General features: G+C 27.8%; 6 protein-coding genes across 9 annotated transcripts; 4 read left to right on the top strand and 2 right to left on the bottom strand.

The window, feature by feature from the left end:
• Nucleotides 1–433: 433 nt before the first annotated feature.
• On the top strand, nt 434–7,145 carry LOC122536452 (syntaxin-like). Its single transcript, XM_043668827.1, has 9 exons — nt 434–805; nt 998–1,093; nt 1,189–1,282; nt 1,344–1,418; nt 6,202–6,399; nt 6,483–6,556; nt 6,636–6,773; nt 6,850–6,960; nt 7,038–7,145. Exons 1-9 carry the CDS (start codon nt 773–775, stop codon nt 7,107–7,109), a joined length of 891 nt encoding a protein of 296 aa, XP_043524762.1. The 5' UTR covers nt 434–772; the 3' UTR covers nt 7,110–7,145.
• On the bottom strand, nt 582–5,959 carry LOC122536451 (condensin-2 complex subunit D3-like). The gene is made up of 3 exons (XM_043668826.1): nt 2,027–5,959; nt 1,492–1,937; nt 582–1,439 (listed from the first exon to the last, which is right to left on the bottom strand). Exons 1-2 carry the CDS (start codon nt 5,560–5,562, stop codon nt 1,496–1,498), a joined length of 3,978 nt encoding a protein of 1,325 aa, XP_043524761.1. The 5' UTR covers nt 5,563–5,959; the 3' UTR covers nt 582–1,439; nt 1,492–1,495.
• Nucleotides 7,146–7,341: 196 nt separating the features above from the next.
• On the bottom strand, nt 7,342–8,838 carry LOC122536458 (lymphokine-activated killer T-cell-originated protein kinase). Its single transcript, XM_043668840.1, has 5 exons — nt 8,577–8,838; nt 8,264–8,500; nt 7,901–8,194; nt 7,594–7,821; nt 7,342–7,517 (listed from the first exon to the last, which is right to left on the bottom strand). Exons 1-5 carry the CDS (start codon nt 8,698–8,700, stop codon nt 7,363–7,365), a joined length of 1,038 nt encoding a protein of 345 aa, XP_043524775.1. The 5' UTR covers nt 8,701–8,838; the 3' UTR covers nt 7,342–7,362.
• Nucleotides 8,839–10,848: 2,010 nt separating this feature from the next.
• On the top strand, nt 10,849–13,361 carry LOC122536455 (probable G-protein coupled receptor B0563.6). 2 transcript variants are annotated; one of them, XM_043668838.1, is made up of 7 exons: nt 10,857–11,117; nt 11,209–11,250; nt 11,409–11,668; nt 11,826–12,052; nt 12,144–12,445; nt 12,681–12,915; nt 13,001–13,361. In XM_043668838.1, the coding sequence occupies exons 2-7, from the start codon at nt 11,228–11,230 to the stop codon at nt 13,196–13,198; spliced, it is 1,245 nt and encodes a 414-aa protein (XP_043524773.1). In that variant the 5' UTR covers nt 10,857–11,117; nt 11,209–11,227; the 3' UTR covers nt 13,199–13,361. The 2 variants fall into 2 exon arrangements, with proteins under 2 accessions (XP_043524774.1, XP_043524773.1); XM_043668839.1 differs by having other exon boundaries at nt 10,849–11,250; nt 13,006–13,144.
• A 131-nt stretch (nt 13,362–13,492) lies between these two features.
• Nucleotides 13,493–18,635, top strand: LOC122536454 (trafficking protein particle complex subunit 11). 3 transcript variants are annotated; one of them, XM_043668836.1, is made up of 21 exons: nt 13,493–13,684; nt 13,754–13,955; nt 14,029–14,198; nt 14,279–14,467; nt 14,542–14,730; nt 14,794–14,961; nt 15,034–15,238; nt 15,307–15,480; nt 15,573–15,651; nt 15,729–15,783; nt 15,941–16,148; nt 16,231–16,436; nt 16,504–16,809; nt 16,874–17,079; nt 17,146–17,282; nt 17,355–17,567; nt 17,646–17,806; nt 17,872–18,094; nt 18,165–18,273; nt 18,356–18,432; nt 18,498–18,635. In XM_043668836.1, the coding sequence occupies exons 2-21, from the start codon at nt 13,767–13,769 to the stop codon at nt 18,522–18,524; spliced, it is 3,291 nt and encodes a 1,096-aa protein (XP_043524771.1). In that variant the 5' UTR covers nt 13,493–13,684; nt 13,754–13,766; the 3' UTR covers nt 18,525–18,635. The 3 variants fall into 3 exon arrangements, with proteins under 3 accessions (XP_043524771.1, XP_043524772.1, XP_043524770.1); XM_043668837.1 differs by having other exon boundaries at nt 13,497–13,637; nt 16,877–17,079; XM_043668835.1 differs by having other exon boundaries at nt 13,497–13,637.
• A 65-nt stretch (nt 18,636–18,700) lies between these two features.
• Nucleotides 18,701–19,640, top strand: LOC122536445. The gene is made up of 2 exons (XM_043668820.1): nt 18,701–19,156; nt 19,287–19,640. The coding sequence occupies exons 1-2, from the start codon at nt 19,028–19,030 to the stop codon at nt 19,401–19,403; spliced, it is 246 nt and encodes an 81-aa protein (XP_043524755.1). The 5' UTR covers nt 18,701–19,027; the 3' UTR covers nt 19,404–19,640.
• The last annotated feature ends 93 nt before the right edge of the window (nt 19,641–19,733 follow it).

The following is a 19,733-nucleotide window of genomic DNA, read 5'->3' as shown; positions in this document are numbered from 1 at the left end:
TTGCTTGTTTGATGTTACTTTATAATGTAATAAATACATTTACTGTTTTCCCAAAATGTTATGTTTATTTTAACGGCAAATTTATTGAAGAAAAAGGACAAAACATTTAATATATAAATTTTTAATTATGTAAAAAATAATTTTATAACTACTAGCTTTACTTTAAATTACACATTGATATAAATTACATGTAAATTTTACTAAATTTTTTTTTTCTTTACTTAATATCACAAAAATTCAGTTTCATCTGTATTTTAATTGTACTTTTGTTATCTAAATTGTATATAAATATAAAAAGTTTATTCGAAATATATTTTTAATAACTTTTAATTAACAATTTCTTTTTGATATAAAACAAAAAATATTTTTGTATAAAAGAAGAAAGCACTGAAGTTTTAGAAGAAAAGAAGTATTAGTATTACTATAACATACAAAAAAAAATCTACAAAAGAACAAGTCAAAGGTTTACAATCCATGTCAATGCTGTCCTTGTAATCCAGATGCTAAGTGCCTATTTCCTATTTCATTTCAGATGCAAAACATCTTCTAAGTAATACAGTGTAGCTGTGAAGCGAATCGAGTCGTATCATACATAAATTTATTTTTTTGTAAATTTCTTTACACACAGTCAATTACAAATACTAATGTCAACGGCATAATGGATTTTATCCATTATCTCTACTGCACTGATAAGACAGATAACAAAAAACATATTTTATGTGTATAATTCACGCAATTATCAGTTACACGCTGATTCTCAAGCAATACTATCATGGTCCGTGATCGAATGCCGGAGTTACGTGCCGTTAGTGTTTTATCATTCTATAACTTCTTTTAACAATTATATTATGATAGAATTTGGAACAGTGTAATAGTATTATATCAATAATAAAAGCTATAATAATATTTTTTGTCAGTTTTCTAAATATCATCATTTATTATTAGTCCTCTGTTAAAAAATTGATATAATGTAATATTTCCTACTATTTCTTTTTAGTACCAAAATAATTGCACTACATTTGGTAAAGGATTTTTACAAGATGTACGCATCCAAATATCCCAAAATAAAAAATTGAAGGAAGTATTAGATCAAGTACGTATATATAAATATATATGAATATTTAAGTTATCATTTAAATATCACAGACTTTTATATTATCAATAGATATACAAATAATATTAATATAGGTTGAAGAAGTTCGAGACTTAATTCAACTTATTGCTGACAATACAGCTATTGTAAAGGATTTACATAATAATATTTTATCATACACCAATAAAGGTAAGAACAAAATACCAAATGTTGTGCTCAATATCGATAATTAATAATTTACATATTTCAGATATACAAAAAGAATTGGAAAGTCGAACATACACTATTTCGCAAACGTCATTTCGTATTCAACGAAAATTAAGAGGTAGGCATAATTTTTCCTACATTTTTACGTAGTGCAATATAAATAAAAATAAAGAAACAATAATTTTTCTTACTATCCTAATCAGACTCACTATCATCTTGAACCTGAGAAATATTTTTTTCTCTTATTTTACAATCAAATAATTCATTTTCATTTTGAAAAAGACTAGAAAGTCTTCTAATTTTTGAAGCATGATTTACAGTATTATTAGAATCAAGATGAGAACATGTAGGCGTACTTATACTAGGACCGGGTTGCAAAGGTGAATGTAAAATTGAATTTGAACATATTGAAGAATTGCATCTTTCTAAAGCACTGGTTGATGAAAGAGAATTTACTGATGTATTGCCAAAATTTAACATCTGAGAAATCGAAAGTCGCTCCAATACAACTTTAGGATATAAATTACACGTTGTTAGATTTAAATTTTTGTTAGACGCATTTTGATTATTAATTTCTAATGCAGAGTTTTCTTCTTCAATAAAATTCTCATCATTAACTTTAATATCTTCCATTTGTCTGAAATAAATGGAAAATTAAAATTAAAAAATAATCAGTAAATTTATAAATAGTCAGTAATATATAACACTAAATAAACTTGCGTATACTTTTTAAACTGCTCCACTTCTTTCTCCAGTTTAGGATACTCGCTTAATATATTTAGTAGTTGGTCCTTGTTATATTCAGAATATGTTTTAACCAGAACTTTTTTCACAACATTTTCTAATGGTGACTTTAGGATAGATAATTTTATCCTAAGTTTTATTAATGTAGGTAACAGAACTTCTAAACCATGTTTTTTGATTCCTTCAATAATAATACTAATAGCATTAGAAGTTGAGCCATTTGGTTGAACTGTACATTCTTCGGTCTCTTGATCATCATCATTTTGTCTGTTAAAAGATGATGGACGTAAACGATCGTTACTAATTATATACAATGCATCTTTTAAAATACATGCTCCTTCTTCTTTTTTAATGTCGATTGAATCAACACAAGTTCCACCAAGTATTTGACTAGTTACTTTTACAAGTAATTTAATTTTTCCAGGAGGATCTAAATGATCCAACATGAAATCATAAATTGCTTTTCGTTTATTTTCATTCCTTCTTCCAGGAAGTGTTAAAGCTTTCTTTTCTTTTTCACACATTTTATGATGATAAACTTTATGTTGAGATTGATAATTATTATAATGATATATGCTCTGTAGAAATTGTTGTGATATTAATGATTTATTCTTTGTCAAAAGTCGTTCTTCTATAAGAAATATTGTTAATTCACGTATCGTATCATCCGAGTCTGACAACATTGTTAATATATGAAAAAAGAAAGGACCCTTGATCTTTATATAATCTTCCAGAAGAAGTTGGATAAATATTACCAAAATAGCCTCTCGTACTTGTGGAGTCGAATCCTTCATACTTACACACATATCTGATAAATATGGTTCAACCAAAGCAGTGAATCTAACACAAATATCAGCTAAAGCTTTTGCAGCATTTATTTTTACAGCAATTTGTGCAATTGAATTCAAATTTATTTCTTGTTTCATTAATCTACCAAATATTTTGACTACTTCTTTAGCAATTTCACGGTCTCTCATTGCTTGTTGTCCAAGAATAACAACAGCTGAAGCTTGCAGTTCTTCTATTTCTTTTATTATTTCTGGCAGTGCTTCCCATTCCAATAACATTCCTTGCAAAATTCGTAATGTTAACGGTGAAATTTTGTAAGTACATAAAATTGTTGCATGTCCTAATGTAAACATGGCTTTTAAATAATTAGGTGCTGCTTCTATAGCTTCATTTTCACCTTTAAAAATTTTTTCAATTTCTATCTCTGAAATCTTTATTAGATTCAACATGCTTGCTTCTAGCAAATTATCTTTATCAGGATTTAAATAATAAATTATATTATGTATAATATCTAAACAAATGCTAATTAATCCAAAATTAATCTTAAATTGTTGTAAGCATTTATATAAATAGATATGAAGATGTTCTAGTACTTTATAATCTAAAGATTCCCAAGAACATCTTAAAACTTGCAAAACCAAACTTGTGTAAAAATTATTTTCTGCAAAAATCTCTTGATAATTTGAAAAATATTTATTCATATTTGGTAACTTGGTATTTTCAGCCAATGCAACCAAAAAGACCCAAGCTTCTATGTTATTATTTGTTCCAATATGAGATTGTATATTTTTTATTATAGAACTGGTGATAACACCGTTTTTAACCCACATACTACAGGCTTTTGATAAATGTTTTCTCATTTTCAGATTAGTTATAGAATTTAAAATTTTCCATGGTAAATTATTTGCAATATTATCAGTACACATAGAAACATGTTGTATTCTATTTAATAATAATTCTTTTAAGTAGTCCAGCACCTTTTCTTGTACTTTAATTTCAATATCAAATATTTGTGGTATAACAGTTTGTACCCACTCATGTAGAAGTTGAGAATTCTCTGGAAATTGTTCTAGAAGTTGAGAGAGAACTTGTACAGAAAACCGACGCACTAATAATGTTGAATCTCTGCATCTGAGACTAATTACAGGTACAATGTCATGTATCAGAGATGGAAATATTAAAATCAAATTTTTGAAAATCTGCAATGTACTTCGTCTTACCATTGCTCTTTCATCCTCTATTCTATCTTTGAGCATAGTTATTAATATATTTGATCCTGGTAATAAGTTAATATCTTCATATAGAGAATCTTTTATATCATGAAATGCAAAGAACTGTTTATTTACATCTGAGTCTTTAAATATGGTTAGAAATATTTCTTTATCTTTTCCATTATCAGATTCTGCAAACTCGGCGATTATAGCCATGGCTTTTCCTCTTACCATACTTGAACAATCCATGCATCTATTCAATACAATTGCAAACAATGCTCTTTTCATTTTAATTTTTAAGCTATCCATTATATTGCAATTCATTAAAAAAGATTCAAGTAACAACTTTCCAATTATTTCTTGAGCAAATAATCTAAAAGATATCTTTGAATGATATGACAATAACATTAAATCCTTAAAGGCTTCTAATGCAATATTTTGGTTGCATATTTCAAAAAGCTTTAGCAACACATTAGCTTGTTTTTGTCTAGCTTCAAGTCGGTCTGGACATGATAGCATTATGTGTTGTATTAATGTTAAAATTGCAGTTTTGGCTTCTTTCTCATATTCATTCAATAAATCTTTTAAGAAATTGATAGTATGTTCACGTATGTTTGTAATAATTTTTACGTGTGCATCCATATGATTATATATCAAATGCGGTAATACATACTTTGCTATGAATGTTATAGTTATTTTAACTGGTCCATGTTTATTATTGCATAATTCTTTCAAAGCTGCATAAGCATTTTGTGGCAAAGAAACATTCAAAGTACCTATTTGTTTATTAAAATATTGATCGATCACGTAATCATCCTCTATCTTTGTAACTTCAATTAATCCATGAATTGTAATATCTAATGATTGTACGTGATCTTTAAACCAAAATGATTTTATCATTACAATTAAATTACAAACAATAATATTCAAATTTTGTATAAGAACTTCTTTTTCATTAGGTAAAAGAATAATAGTTTTATTTAATTCATCAGTGATATTTAGATCATCTAAATTTATTGATTTATTACGTTTCTTAACAGGAGGCTGTAAATGCTCAGAGCCTATTTTAAGTGTATCTATGGCTCGTTGATATAAATTAGGATGAAATACGTTGAACGCACTACTACCAGGAATAGCCAAAAGCACAAAATATAAACTAGTTGCATATAAACATAATTGTCTTGTCTCTTCATCAGCTTCTTTGCTTTGACCATTCTTTATTATATAACCCAATACAGCTAATAAAGCACGCACCTTTATATCCTTAGTAATCAATGTGTTCCATGATATTTCAGAATCATAATTTTCATCACTTTGACTTGTACATCCTTGTAGCCAAGCTTTAACAACAATGCAAGATTCGTTTAAGAGTAATTTCATATCTTCACTCTCTAAAAACATGAGGTACTCATCAGGTGGTTCATTATAAATTATAAATTCTCCATCCCATACAGATTGAATCCAGTCTTCGTTTAATTCACTAAATTTGAAATTATTGAATATTTTCAAGGACTCCATAATAACAACAGGTATTTAGTTTAAGTCATTTTAAATGAAACTAGTTATTATCACATTTATCTATCTTACAAATGTAAACATAACCTTAACTTATCATTTATGATAAAGAAAAGTGACGCCTTCAAGTTATCATTTTTTGGATACATATTGAAAACAATTTCAAAATTTTATTGCGATTAACAGAAAACTTTATTGATGGCTTATCACTAAACATCTCGTATAAAGTGCGAAGAATCGTATATGAGACTTTAGCGTCCATTCGAAAGCGGGAAACCGACTGACCAATTACACTCATTGGAAAGTATAGCAAAAAATATTGTAATATTTGTTTGTAGTTTTATATACTGTACCATATATTGCTGAAAATTTTGTTCACAAATTTAAACAAAAACTTCATATTTTATCAAATGATTAGTCCCTTAATTAAATAATTAACAATAGTAATTAAGCATAATTAAATTATATATTAATTAATCGAGACTATTTTGCGAACGCAAAAATGTGTAATTTTACAAAAAATGTGAATTATAAAAGATTAAGATAAATTTCATAACAACAAAAATTAACTATGTAAATTTGGTTTTCACATTTGATTTCATTTTCTTATTAAAATTGTTAAATATTTTATTTATTTTATAGAAATGGGAAAGGAAATTAACTGCATTGATGACTTAACTTTACGTAGTGCGCGGGAAGGCCCTATACATATACGAATTAAAGTGATACAATATACAACGATGATAAGATTATTCTCTGAAGTTATGGAAGATTATAATGCATCTATGATAAGATATCACAAAAAATGTCGTTTACTTTTACATCAACAAAAAATGTTAAGTATGTAAGAATTGTACATCATTTTCATTTAAATACTTAAATGATGTTTAATATTTAATTTTTTATTTTTAAAAATTTTTTAGTCCGGAAACATATTACAAGTGAAGAATTGGAAAAATTATTTGATGCAGAAGAAAATAATTTATTTGTTGATAATGTAAGATTTGTTGATAATTTATCTCGATATATTGTTAATTTTATAAATTTTAAATAATTATGAATTGTTTTATAAATAGATTTTACAAGACAGTAAAATTGCAAAGCTACAATTATCAGACATTCAAAGTAGGTATAATGATATAATAAAAGTAGAAAAATCAATTGCAGAAGTTAGAGATATGTTTACAGAAATGGCATTTCTTGTTGAAAAACAAGTAAGTGCAAATAAATTACATAACTATATTTAATTTTAAATACATACATAAAAATTTTTATTTTCTGTTTTAATAGGGAGACCAAATAAATAGTGTAGAATATTATGCTGGAAGGGCAGCAGATGATGTCGATGTTGGTCGTATTGATATAAAAAAAGCGGAGAAAAGGAGCCAGAGACATAGAAAGGTATTTATGTGAAAAATAATAGCTCTACATAAAGTAAGAAAACGACATTAATTAATAAAAAAAATACTTTTTTCTAGAGGAAAATCAAACTTGCTATCATAATTAGTATAATAATTATTATTTTTTTGATGGTCATTATCTTTTTATAAAAGGATAAAAATATAATAATACAATTTTGTGCAAAACTGAAGAATTTGTTGCATAAAATTGAAAATGTTTATTATTTGTGTTATGTAAGTTATTATTATGTAAAAATCAATATATCTAAATAAATAAAGTAATATGCATTATACATACTTAATCTTTTTTATTACCATATCATAATAACCATAATAATAATCATAGAAACATAAAATTGTTTAAGAAGTATTAAAAATAATAATATATATAGATAATATATTACTAATTGGTAGTATAAACATATTTCTTAAAATAATTAACAAGACTTTTGGCACTAGGTCTAAGTTTATAATCTGCAGTAGTGCATGCATAAAACATTTCAAGCACTTTATCATATTCTTTTCCTAGATTGATAGCAGGTAATGCAGGACGAGTACCTATGATCATTATATTTGACGTACTAGTTGTTGAAAATTCTACCATTCCATTGAAACTTATTACAAAAGTACTTACCACACTTTTTGTTAATTATTTCATTAAGAAAACCACTACTATCATCCATAGAGATATCTCGTTCATTTGCCCTTGTATTATTTTTCATTTGCATTTCTGACATTGAATCATCTAAACTGTCCATGTCCACTTCTGAGTGTTCTACATGAGGTGGTGATAAGGCTATCATCTCCCAAATTACAAGACCACATGCCCAAATGTCTGCTTTATTTGTAACAGGACCATCTTCTGAAGGATCAAATTTATATTGTTCATATTATTCTATTCATATTATATTGATTACTATAGACATTAAAAATTAACTAACCAAATATTATTTCAGGTGCACTCCAACATTCTGTTCCCACATATGAAAAACTTCCATTTGAAGTATCTATTTCTAAGAGTTCTGTCAGTGGCAAAGATACTCCAAAGTCGCATAACTTAATTGTTTTATAATCTACAGAAACTAACACGTTATAGCTTTTTACATCACCATGTAAAATATGAGCAGTATGATGTAAATATTCTAATCCTTTTACAATTTCATATATTATTTTTAAAATATCTTTAGCAGGAAATGGGTCGTCATCATTCTCAAGTTTTTGTTCTATTCTATCACCTAAAAAAATTATATTACAAGAACTGCAGTCTCAATTTTTTAAACTTTTTTACCATGATATTCTTTTACCTAAAGAGGAGTCTAATTTTTCCATTGCCAAGCATGGCTCACCATTTGAAAGTTCAACGAAAGCTCGAAAACCAATAACGTTTGGATGATTTAATTTACGAAGTACTTCTGCTTCAAATCGAAGACGTTCGTTATATTTCTGATCTTTCGTAACTTTGCAATTGCGTTTTTTTATCGCCCATGGAGATCGGATAAAACCGACCTTTGGCGATCGTTCCAGACTAAATACATTAACTCCTATTAATATATTTACACATTAAAATAATATTAATATTAATAGTAATTTAGCATTTAAATAATTATATTATTTTACCGCAGCCATAACCTATCTTCTCTAAAAATGGTGAAGCTGGTATTTTAATAGGCGTTTGCAACTCTGGATTAGTTTGTAATCTGTTTCTGTATTTTTTTGTTGTTGGCGTCTTAAATTCACTCATTTTACCACTATTCCTTAAAAAGTTTATTCAAATAGAACCTAGTTCTTATATTAGTCCGTTGATTTTTGAATTGTCTTGATACTGACGCTCAATTAGTACCAACTTTATGCATTATGATAGAGAGAAAGTTAACAATATCAAGATTCAAGAACGAAAGGTAATTCTTCTTATAAAATTCTTTTTCAGCATTCCTGAAATTATCTTTCGATAATATATAAAAAATAATAGTTTAAAAAATCACCTATAACAGTTTTTATATACGCGTTAGATTACTATTGTTGGCTACCATGAAAGAAACGTTTCTAGTTTAAATAGATATATGTGAATAGTTTGAATAGGTATACAATAAAAGTAACAACAAAATTTAGTATTTATATTCTGATGTACTAAAAGTTTTATGTATATTTTAATTTCCGATCGAAGAATATTTTCTACTCCTATTATGTTCATTAGGCATTAATTAAACTAGAGGCATTAAAATACTAGCGTCGCGCAGCGGTGAAACGGTGGAACTAATTTATATTGTTGTCCTTATTACACGCTATCGCTCTCCTTGTCTACCGCGCGTATATGTCTGTTCTCGTCGCACGCTGTTGCTCTTCTTGTCTATCGCACAGATATGTTTGTCCTTGTTCCACGCTATCACTCTCCTTGTCTACCGCACAGACATGTCTGTCCTTGTTCCACATTATTGCTTTCCTTGTCTAGCGTCATTAGACAAGGAGGGCAATAATGTGGAACAAGGACAGACATGTCTGTGCGGTAGACAAGGAGAGTGATAGCGTGGAACAAGGACAGACATATCTGTGCGATAGACAAGAAGAGCAACAGCGTGCGACGAGAACAGACATATACGCGCGGTAGACAAGGAGAGCGATAGCGTGTAATAAGGACAACAATATAAATTAGTTCCGGCACCTATCCTAGGGATGATCCACACGGTGCATGTTTAACTCTGACTAAATTTTCCAGATTCTAGGTATATATGTATGTATAAAAGAAATTATTTTAAACAATATGTTCAATATCTTTAACATTTTTCAGGTACGGTGAATTTGATAAATCGATCTAATACTGTCTTACGACTTGCTAATTTTACTTCGTAGCTTTGCATTTTCGTTAATCGCACGAATAGATACTCGATCGAATGTAAGCGATGTTTCCAATGATGCTTTCTGCTTGAAATAATCGTCCATTTTTTCAACACGCGCCTTTGGCTATCGATAAAACTTATATGTTAATTTTGATCACTTCAAAACATTTTTATTGAATAAATTTTTCTCTTTTTTATAATAATTCTCTTGTTTATTTCTTCGTTTGTTTTTAACATATCTTTATATTTGCAGAGCTCACCGCTTGATCCCATTTGACGATATTAATTTGAATATTACTCTTTTCGTCTCAGACAGCTGAATATGCTATTTACAACAATAAATAATTGATCATATATTGGTTGATAGTTTGTTGAGTATTCTGATCCATATCGATTGTGATTTTAGAAATTGAGTAAACTTTCGAAGACCTTTCTGTTAAAGAGGAATGTATCATCCACAATAGTAATCCCTGTTTTTCTACTAGTATAGTATTTGCGTTTCATTTTACAGTATTTAAATATTTCTAATTACGGTAATTTCTAATTAAATTTTTGCTTTTATATGTTACAGTATTAACACTTGACTGCTCCTGTAAAGGAATTGAGAATCATCCAGGCATTCGTTGGATGGGTGACAGGGGCAAAAATTATCTGACGTCAGTGTCTTCAGCGTGATAGTACAGAAACTGATGAATAATATCACCCTGAATAATACACCCAAACGAAGATAATCGATTAATTTTGAACGTGTTTTGTAGCTAAAAATAAATTCGTGTGACGTATAGTTTTATTTGTTAGGAGAAAAGCTGTTTACTGTTCAAGCTTATGATGGAATCTCATTCAAAATAAATGATTCTATTTCAAATTTATATATAACTTTCATATAAAACTCAATGTTTGGTAATATACATACAATTTATTTATTATAGTTGAACGTTCGTTTTCAAAAGATAACACAGAATAAGTAGAGATTTTTAATATAAAGTTTTACTTTAAAACATTTCCCGAATATATTCTTTTTCTTCTTGGTTTTCATTGTGATGAGATTTTGCTGCAACTAGATAATTTATTATAGTTGACCACGGAACATGTTTTTTATTGTATCTTAAATTGAATTAACTCGACGAAGGGCGCTGGAATATAATTATAATGTACGAGTAAATATACTTTGACTACAACAATAAGTGAACCTTTTGCGAGAGCATGCGCAATATCGACTTTTCATAGAAAATACGGTACGGTCATCGAGGATGGATCTCGCAGAACTCGTGCACCCGTTGTCTCAGTTTTATTCAAGAAACTATTAATGAAAGCGGTAAAATGAGTGAGAAAGAATTTCTTAAAATAACGATAAAATCTAATAGATTTTTAACATAATCTCGAAATTGTGCTTTATCTTAAATTCATTCAGATAGTTTTAGAACAGTATCCACTATGTTAACGGGAATATTTAAAGGGTATGTTTTAAAAAAGAGCAAATATCTAAAATATATAATAATGATGGATATTAAAAATATTTGTTAGTTTCTAATTTTTTAAATTTCATAACATAATTTGGATCTTTATTAAACCTTTTAATATTAGCTCGTTACTGGATACATTTAAACTGTTTTAGAACTCTTTTATGTTGCGACGATGAAAATTCTACCTGGAACAATATAATTAACGCTGATAAACATGCTCTCAATGAGACTACATCTTTGTTACGCGTTCTTTATAGAATAGTAATTCCTACAATTGTAATTGGCGGCATTTTTGGTAATGTCTTAATAATCCTGGTGTTATCCACTCCGGTGTTTCGAGGAGTCGCGTATTTATATCTCCGAGGATTAACTTTAGCGAACGCCGGAGTTCTTCTATCTTGGATACCTGTATGTATGTATCACTTTATGAATATAAAATTATATTAAAAAATTTAACTAGCAATATTTCAAATAAATATAATGTAATTAATACTATTTTAATTTAAATGTTGTATAATCTAGAATTTCTAAATATAAATATCAATTCCACTAAAGATATATGATTTCAGTTATTAGATTAGGATATGGATTGAGGAACAATTATCCGTCTGTTTTTTATCATGCTCATTTAGAGCTAGTTGCCGTAAACACCTTCGCTATAGCCAGCATTTTAATTATGACCTGCTTAATCGTCGATCGATATATCTTTATTTTTTTCCCGGCTCGTATCCGCAGCAGAAATGCACGCAAAAATGTTCGCTCATTTATCCTGTGTTCTTTCATCCTTGGATTCGCGGTATCGTCCTTTTACTTCTTTCTTTTTGTAAAAAAATAATACTACACGATAGTGTATGATAGTTGTAATTTTAATTAGAATCATTTTATAGGTAAGCGCTCCATTAACGGGAATGAGAATGGTATATGAACAGCAAGAAGATACTGGAACTCTCTTCACACTGCGTGAAAATATTTCTATCACACGAAGCGCTTTATGGAACGCGTACATTTGGATAATGGAAGTCGCGTTACGGCTTTGTCCAACTATAATTCTTCTTTTGCTAAATAGTTTCGTGGTCAAAAGATTTTTGCAACTTAATGCTAAAAAAAGAGAATTCCAGTCGGTTTCAGAAAAATTTCGTACTTTAAATGTTCCTGAAACTTCTTTATTGACCCGTAATCGAGGATACAGGTAGTATTAAAAAAAATAAAAATTTATATCTGGTTACTTAGATATAAACCGTGCAACTCTGATATTTCTTTCTAAATAAAAAAATAAATAAAAAATCAAATTAAATTAATATATTAATACAAGAAATTAATAAATAAATAAATAAATATGCATTTTAATATATTTTATCTTTTTATTCTATTGCTATAAATTTATTATTAGTTATAATGATTTTTATAAAAAGTTACCTTTTTAGGGAAGAACAGAATTTAGCTACATTAATGTCGGTGATGGCAATATGTTTTATAATAACAATGATCCCATCAATATTGCTTGAATTTGTATATTATGATTCTAAGACCGTTGATGGCGGTTACTTTTTATTTAGAGCATTTGCTGCTATCACGGAGCTTTCTAATTTTGCTATCCATATTATCATATACTTTATATGCAGCATAGAATTTCGGAAAGAATTCTTCAAACTTCTTCAGGTAGATAAAAATTTTAGAAGATGACTTGAACTAAGAAGAAAAAACTTTAAATGGAATTTTTTAATTTTAAAAATTCAAAATATAGAACAGATGTAAGAAGAGTATAGTTGAAGAAGATGTTGAAAGACCAATAGGTGAAATCGAAGATTATAGTCGACATGGAACAACAGTCCGATTAACACCCGAACAGACGAAGTTAAATTCTCCAGCTTCTGCAAGTAAATTGAATCCTATGGAAGAAGATAAAGAATCGGAAGTATTAAATGCTTCTGATATTGTCTAAAGATTATGTCTAAAGATTGTCGTCTAAAAATTATTACAAATAAAGCACTATAATATGATATATTAATTTATTTACGTATGATGAAATGTTTTACTTTGTCAATGCGGATGCAAATTAATTTCTCATGTACATAATTTCATTTACATAATAAAAATTTTGTTTTTGAAGATATTTTTAAAAATTAATACTTCAAATGTGTTAATAATCATTACAATAATATAACACAATATTTGTTTTATTGTTAATCATTATTCTAGCTTAAAAATAATTATAATAATGATAATAGAGGACACTAGTAGTCTGCAGATTGACAATATCATCAAAGAACAACATATAACCTAAACTGTCAAAGTATAGAGACGTCGAATAGTGTTACTATTTCTAACACAAAGAGTTTTCAATAGTTTTTCTTCGATGTCATTGATTAAATAATAGTTGGGTATGTGCTTAAACATTGTTATTTGATATAAAATATAATTTATAAATGTATATATTCTTTTTTTGTATATAATATTTATCATTAATAAGAAAATTATATTATTGCTTTTCTTATAGTTAATCCTTAATTATGTGTGAGTTACCACCAGAATTAACTACTAAGCCATTAGCTCTTATTGGCTTGACTGGTTTAGATATTTCAAATCCTGTACATCGTTCAATTTGGGATGCATTTAGTAATAATCGCAGATTAGAAAGTTCTGCCATACAGTTTAAATTACTTAGTCCTACTCATGAATTCCCTACAGTAAAACCCAAGGTATATTATACTACATATAATTATATAATACAATTCATTATTGAATTACTAAGATATTATTAATGTATTTCAGAGAAACTCATATGAATGGTATAAACCTAAAGGAATATTGAAACGTAATTGGATGAATAAATATCTTAATGAAATTCCAGCTGTTGTTGTTGTATTTTATAATTTAGATTGGAATGATCCACAGTGGAATGAAAAAAAAATGGAATGTGCTTCTAGAGTACAATCTCTTAGGTATGGATTATATTAGATATTCACAATGTTTTTCATCAGAAAATATTATAATTGATATCTATGATTGCTTAAACTTATAGAAATGCTTTGGATGGAAGGACTACCAAAATAGCTGTAGTACTTATACAACACTGTACACAACCTCCACCTGGTTCTGAAGATACTATTGCAACTGAACGTGCTACGGCTGTATGTGGAGCATGTGAACTATCTCCAAAGTTATTATACATTTTACCACATGGAAATCATTTATTAGGATATATATCTAGGTAATTAATAAACTAATTGTAAATATATACTTTTTTATAGTTACATACTGTACATATATTTATGTGTGTTATAGGCTGGAAAGTGCATTATATGATCTAGCACAAAATTTTTATCATCATGAATATCGTATTGTCAAAGGGCATAAAGATCAACTTAATAAAACTATGGAAAAAAATGCACACAAACAGCATTTATTTGTACGTCATCAATTTAAAATGGCATTTTTAAATGAATTAAAACAAGATCAAAATTTAGCCCAGAAGTAAGTATAATAATATTGAGAAAGATTTTGAATAGAAATAAAATGTATAAAATTATTTTATAGGCATTATACTCAAGCATATAATCACTTATTGGAAATACCAATAACAGATATAAATGTGATGGAGATTACAACTGTTGCTTGTTTTATAAATTACAAATTATGTAAAGTAATGTTCAACTTAAATATTCCTAAAGATGCTATAACACAATTTAGATTTCATACTGACAGGTTAGAAATACATATAATAATATAAGAAATATCTAACAAATACTATCACAATAACATTACTTAATGATGCAGATTCAAAACATGGATTGGTCCGAAAGAACTTATATTTGAACATCATGCTTGGATGTGTAGTCAATTTTCTACATTTGCAGAACTATTTGATGATGCTATTCGACAGGGACTTCCTGCTGTCCAAACTCAGCATCCTGGCTATTACTTTCAGTCAGCAGCTCATCATGCAGGTTTAAGACAAACAGCTTGCAAAGAACTTTGTCAGGTATAAAAATTAATACATATAATAAGTCCTATTTTTACACAGAAAACTTTTAAGCATTATATGTTTAGAATGTTACTAGTTATCCAGATCCAGATCCATTAGCAGGAGAAGAAAAACTTGAATTCTATGGGCAACGACCTTGGCGTCCTGGAAAATTGAGTGCTGAACCTATAGATCTTGCAAAAGAAGCTCTTGCTGTTCAGGCTTTACAGTATAAGGAAAAGTACACAGTTAACCATTCTGTAAGAAAAATATTTAATACTTTCTCATCCAAAATATTTATTTATCCATAGTTAAAAATTACTCTAATTCTAAACTATAAACATACTTTCAGAATATAATCATTGGTTTATTGGGCAACGCAATTTCACAATTTAAAGTATATAGATGTCCAAGAATGAGGAGAGTGTTAGGTATGATACATCTATTTATTATAATATAGAATTATATAAATTTCTGCTCAATAATACACATAATAATCATATTTCAGTTGTACAAATGGCTGAAGAATATTATAATTCTAAGGATTATGGGAAAGTTTTAACGTAAGTAGGAACTTAAATGTTATTATATTTACACAGATTTATTGAAGTTACTAAAAGAACTTTATATTATTCATTAGTCCAAAAGTTGACTCTAACATTATTTCCTCTAGACATATTTCATAACTTAACATCAAAATCATAAAATTTGATTGGCCAGATTATTGATGCACATGTTGTGGGAATATCACGGGGAACGGTGGCCCGTCTTAATCACAAATATCTTAAAGAACGCCTTGCATGCAGCATATCTTTCCACAAGTATTCAAGACTACATCACCTTGGCATTTGAAGCTTTGGGACCTTCCACTACGTTTTCGGAGGATTTTAAAAGCACTGTTTATAATAACATTATTAATATTCTTCACGTGAGTAATTTTTAAAAATTTTTTACAATTATTTGCAATTGATTAATTAATAAAATTAATTAATTAATTGATAAAATTGCAGAAAAAATCACCAACTCCAGAACCTGATTTACCCGATGATGTGAAATGTCCCGCAGTAGAAAAGTGGGTAATGGAACTTAATAAGTCAGAACCAATTGTTTTTACAATTGATAATAATAATATGAGTTCATTTATAGAAGTTAAAGCAAGATTTTTACAACCAAAGTATGCTGTTAATTCTATGGTTACTACAGAAGTCATTATTAGGTAATTTAACAAATTTTTTATGTACAGAAAAAAGATAATTTACAATAGAATTTTTTATTTTATACAGAAATTCATACAGTAATACTGTGGAGTTTTCTAAAATAACAATAACAGTTAATAGTCCAGGATATAATTCAGAGTTTGTCATTGCTGATGCTGAACATAACACTCTCGTATTTCGTGGGAAAGAAATGAAAAAATTTCCTTATCAATTTGAAGCTCTGCAACAAAATGATAGTACTGAAATACGTATTACAACAATCTCATTATATATGAGTAATAATAAAATGTGTTGTATTATTTTGAGATTTTCTGCTGTAGGAAGAGAAACAAATTTTTTAAGTCAATTGTATCCTGAAATACAGCAACTTCGGTATGTTTAAAATAAAATACTTGTAAATATTTATCCAGACTGATGCATTTTATATTTATAATAGTAGAGGAGAGTTTGAAACAATACAACCACTAGTCAGTGCTGAAATAAAACAAGAAGAATCTAATCTGAATATAAGTGCTGAATCCAACAATCCAGCACTTTTAGGAGAATGGCTTCCTATTAATATATCTATTACTACTAGTGAAAATATATCATCAGCTTTTTTAAACATATCACTTATGTCTGATGGAGCAAATGAACAGTCAAGTATGTATGCAATTTATTACAAAAATTTGTATTACATTTGCCAATTACGATTTCGTTAAATTATAGCCGAATTAAGTTTGACGATGAACAATAAACAATCAGTAATATCGATACCAATTGATAATTTGGAAAAAGATTGCGTTACTCATCAAACTGTATACTTAAGAGCTCATAAAGTTGGTGATCGAGATATTCATATAAAGGTATATATTGTACTTTTTCCTTTATCCCTTTAATTTTTATAAAATAAAATAATTTATATAATTTCATAATAGGTAGAATACTTGAGATCTAAACAAATTAAAGGATCAAAAGAATTATTATATTCATTATCAGTTACAAAGCCATTTGAAGTATCAACATTATTTTATACCACACTTTTTGAATCATTAACAAAAGGTTTCATTAATGAACCATTTATAATAATGCCTCACATTTCTTGTGTTTCTCCATGGCCTATAAATATTATAAGTACTTCTATAGAATTGGTAAATAATACTTTTATTAGTTATTAATCCTTCATTGTACATTCATATATCAATAATGTTAATTATATAATTATCTAGGGAGATTCAATAGAAAGGGAAAATGAAGATCAAACAATATCCGTTTTAAGTGGTATTACACTTTCCGAGAATGAAACAGGTACAGATGCATATTGTTTGATACCAAGAGTAGGTGGTGAACAACCTATTAGTACAGGAGTCTATACCATTAAATGGAAACGGTAAACGAAGTTATGTAAAATAATAAAATAGTTAAATAATTTAATATTAATAATTGCTATTTCAGTGCAAATGATAATAATGCATTACAAACAAGCAGTAGTGTTACTTTAGCTCCTTTAAGTGTTGAGGATGCAGTGATTGGTTTGGAAGCTAAATTACCTGCTCATGGTTGGGTTCGTACACCATTATTAATATCGTATTTTATAAAAAATCATTCGGACAATATAATTACACTACGATTGACTATGAAAGCTAGTGATGCCTTTATGTTTGCTGGGCAGAAACAAGTGAGCATTTATTTTAAATAAAATAAAAATTCGTAATATAATTATTAATTTGGCTATTTTTCTTTTTTAGATCGATATTTACATACTTCCGAAAAATGAAAGAAAAGTTGAATGGATTTTACGACCATTGGTGGCAGGTTTTGTACAACTTCCGTCATTGTCTTTAACAGTTCCCGCTGGTAATAATTTTATTGAATTATATATTTTTATTAATTATAATTAATTTAAAATTTAATTTATATATTTATATCTTATATATAGATGAAGAACATAAATTAAATAAAGCACGACTTTCGGAGATAGTAGAGCGGTCAATACCGAGTCATATATATATTCTTGTAAGTATCCTAATTTTATTTTCTATTAAAAAGTTGAAATTTAAAAATGATATATATTTTTATAGCCAACGTCACAAACTCTAGAAGAATAAATAAAATAATATAGAAAGGAAATACTGAGAGGAAGGAATTTTGTTCTTTTAAAAAATACTATGAGAGAAAGGAATTTTGTTCTTTTAAAAAATACTATGAGAGAAAGGAATTTTGTTCTTTTAAAAAAATATTTTATTGAGTCAGAAATACATTCTCCATATATACATACTTAAACATAAGATTTCATATATAATATTATAAATACCAATTTATTAAATATAATTCATTTAAGTAAAGTTTAAATTCCAAATGTAATAAATAAGAGTCCCTTATCCTTTAATGCACATTCGATTCCATTAATATATATACATACATGTTCATTGACGCGGGTATATTGATTTATGTTACCATATGTACTTACATTACTATAGAAACCATATTTGTCAAAATACATTACTTGTACACATAAATTACAATATATTAATAATTCGTTTAAAATTGAAAATTTAGTGAATAAAATGGTGGATTATAAATATAAAGATTGTAAACAATAATATCGATAATGTCCGATAACAATCACGTGCAGAATACTTCTTTGAAACAAGATGAAAACCATCTGGAAGAATTGCTGACGCCTATTTTTCGCATAAACTCGGAAGAATCATTGGCTCGTAATCGAAAATTTTTAAAGGTACGGTATTACTTAAAATTACTTTAATATTATAAATATTTCATAATAGAATTTTTTGTGTTACATAATCAATAGTTAACGTAACAAGAAAAATCTTGCAGCATACTATACTAAAGTCATTTAAAAATAGGATTTGGAACTTGTAAAAGCTCGTTTGCGAACTTACGCTGCATATAGTCCAACTGATCGAGAATTGCAACAACGTGTAATGGAATATCGCAAACACCTCCAAAAGTACAACATATAAAATTTCACTTCATAACAAATCGATTTTCTGTTGCGTGCGAAGTACATCCTTTCAGTTTAATAACTCGAGCCGAACGAACAAACTTTCAAGTGAAAAGTTTGTTGATCGTTAGGATCGATGCATCAGACTGATAATTCAAACGGTAGTATTAAACTGACGAAAAATAAAAATAAACTAAATGTCATAAGAATCTATATTACCTAGTAACATGTTAAAATAAAATATTTGATCACTATAGTTACGTAATTTTATAGAACAAAGAAAATATATATACTTACGCCACGATGATGATCTACTACGAAGAATTCTATAATAGAGACGAATAGTTCT

The sequence above is a fragment of the Frieseomelitta varia genome, unplaced genomic scaffold (assembly GCF_011392965.1).
Source record: "Frieseomelitta varia isolate USP_RPSP 00005682 unplaced genomic scaffold, Fvar_1.2 scaffold_835, whole genome shotgun sequence".
In the NCBI taxonomy this organism is placed as follows: Eukaryota; Metazoa; Arthropoda; class Insecta; order Hymenoptera; family Apidae; genus Frieseomelitta; species Frieseomelitta varia.
This window is presented reverse-complemented; position numbering and strand designations above follow the sequence as displayed.

Bases quoted from the DNA above. Each gene is read 5' to 3' on its own strand.
- LOC122536454 (XM_043668836.1), top strand. From the start codon at position 13,767: ATGTGTGAGTTACCACCAGAATTAACTACTAAGCCATTAGCTCTTATT. The intron at 14,468-14,541 runs GTAATTAATAAA...TGTGTGTTATAG, and splicing joins TTATTAGGATATATATCTAG to GCTGGAAAGTGCATTATATG. The intron at 16,810-16,873 runs GTATGTTTAAAA...TATTTATAATAG, and splicing joins CCTGAAATACAGCAACTTCG to TAGAGGAGAGTTTGAAACAA.
- LOC122536455 (XM_043668838.1), top strand. From the start codon at position 11,228: ATGTTAACGGGAATATTTAAAGG. The intron at 11,669-11,825 runs GTATGTATCACT...ATATGATTTCAG, and splicing joins TCTATCTTGGATACCTGTAT to TTATTAGATTAGGATATGGA. The intron at 12,053-12,143 runs GTATCGTCCTTT...ATCATTTTATAG, and splicing joins CTTTCATCCTTGGATTCGCG to GTAAGCGCTCCATTAACGGG.
- LOC122536458 (XM_043668840.1), bottom strand. From the start codon at position 8,700: ATGAGTGAATTTAAGACGCCAACAACAAAAAAATACAGAAACAGATTA. The intron at 8,501-8,576 runs GTAAAATAATAT...ATATATTAATAG, and splicing joins GAAGATAGGTTATGGCTGCG to GAGTTAATGTATTTAGTCTG. The intron at 7,822-7,900 runs GTTAGTTAATTT...TTGATCCTTCAG, and splicing joins TGCACCTGAAATAATATTTG to AAGATGGTCCTGTTACAAAT.
- LOC122536445 (XM_043668820.1), top strand. From the start codon at position 19,028: ATGTCCGATAACAATCACGTGCAGAATACTTCTTTGAAACAAGATGAA. The intron at 19,157-19,286 runs GTACGGTATTAC...ATTTAAAAATAG, and splicing joins GTAATCGAAAATTTTTAAAG to GATTTGGAACTTGTAAAAGC.
- LOC122536451 (XM_043668826.1), bottom strand. From the start codon at position 5,562: ATGGAGTCCTTGAAAATATTCAATAATTTCAAATTTAGTGAATTAAAC. The intron at 1,938-2,026 runs GTATACGCAAGT...CATTTATTTCAG, and splicing joins GAAGTGGAGCAGTTTAAAAA to ACAAATGGAAGATATTAAAG.
- LOC122536452 (XM_043668827.1), top strand. From the start codon at position 773: ATGGTCCGTGATCGAATGCCGGAGTTACGTGCC. The intron at 1,283-1,343 runs GTAAGAACAAAA...TACATATTTCAG, and splicing joins TTTATCATACACCAATAAAG to ATATACAAAAAGAATTGGAA. The intron at 1,419-6,201 runs GTAGGCATAATT...TTTATTTTATAG, and splicing joins TATTCAACGAAAATTAAGAG to AAATGGGAAAGGAAATTAAC.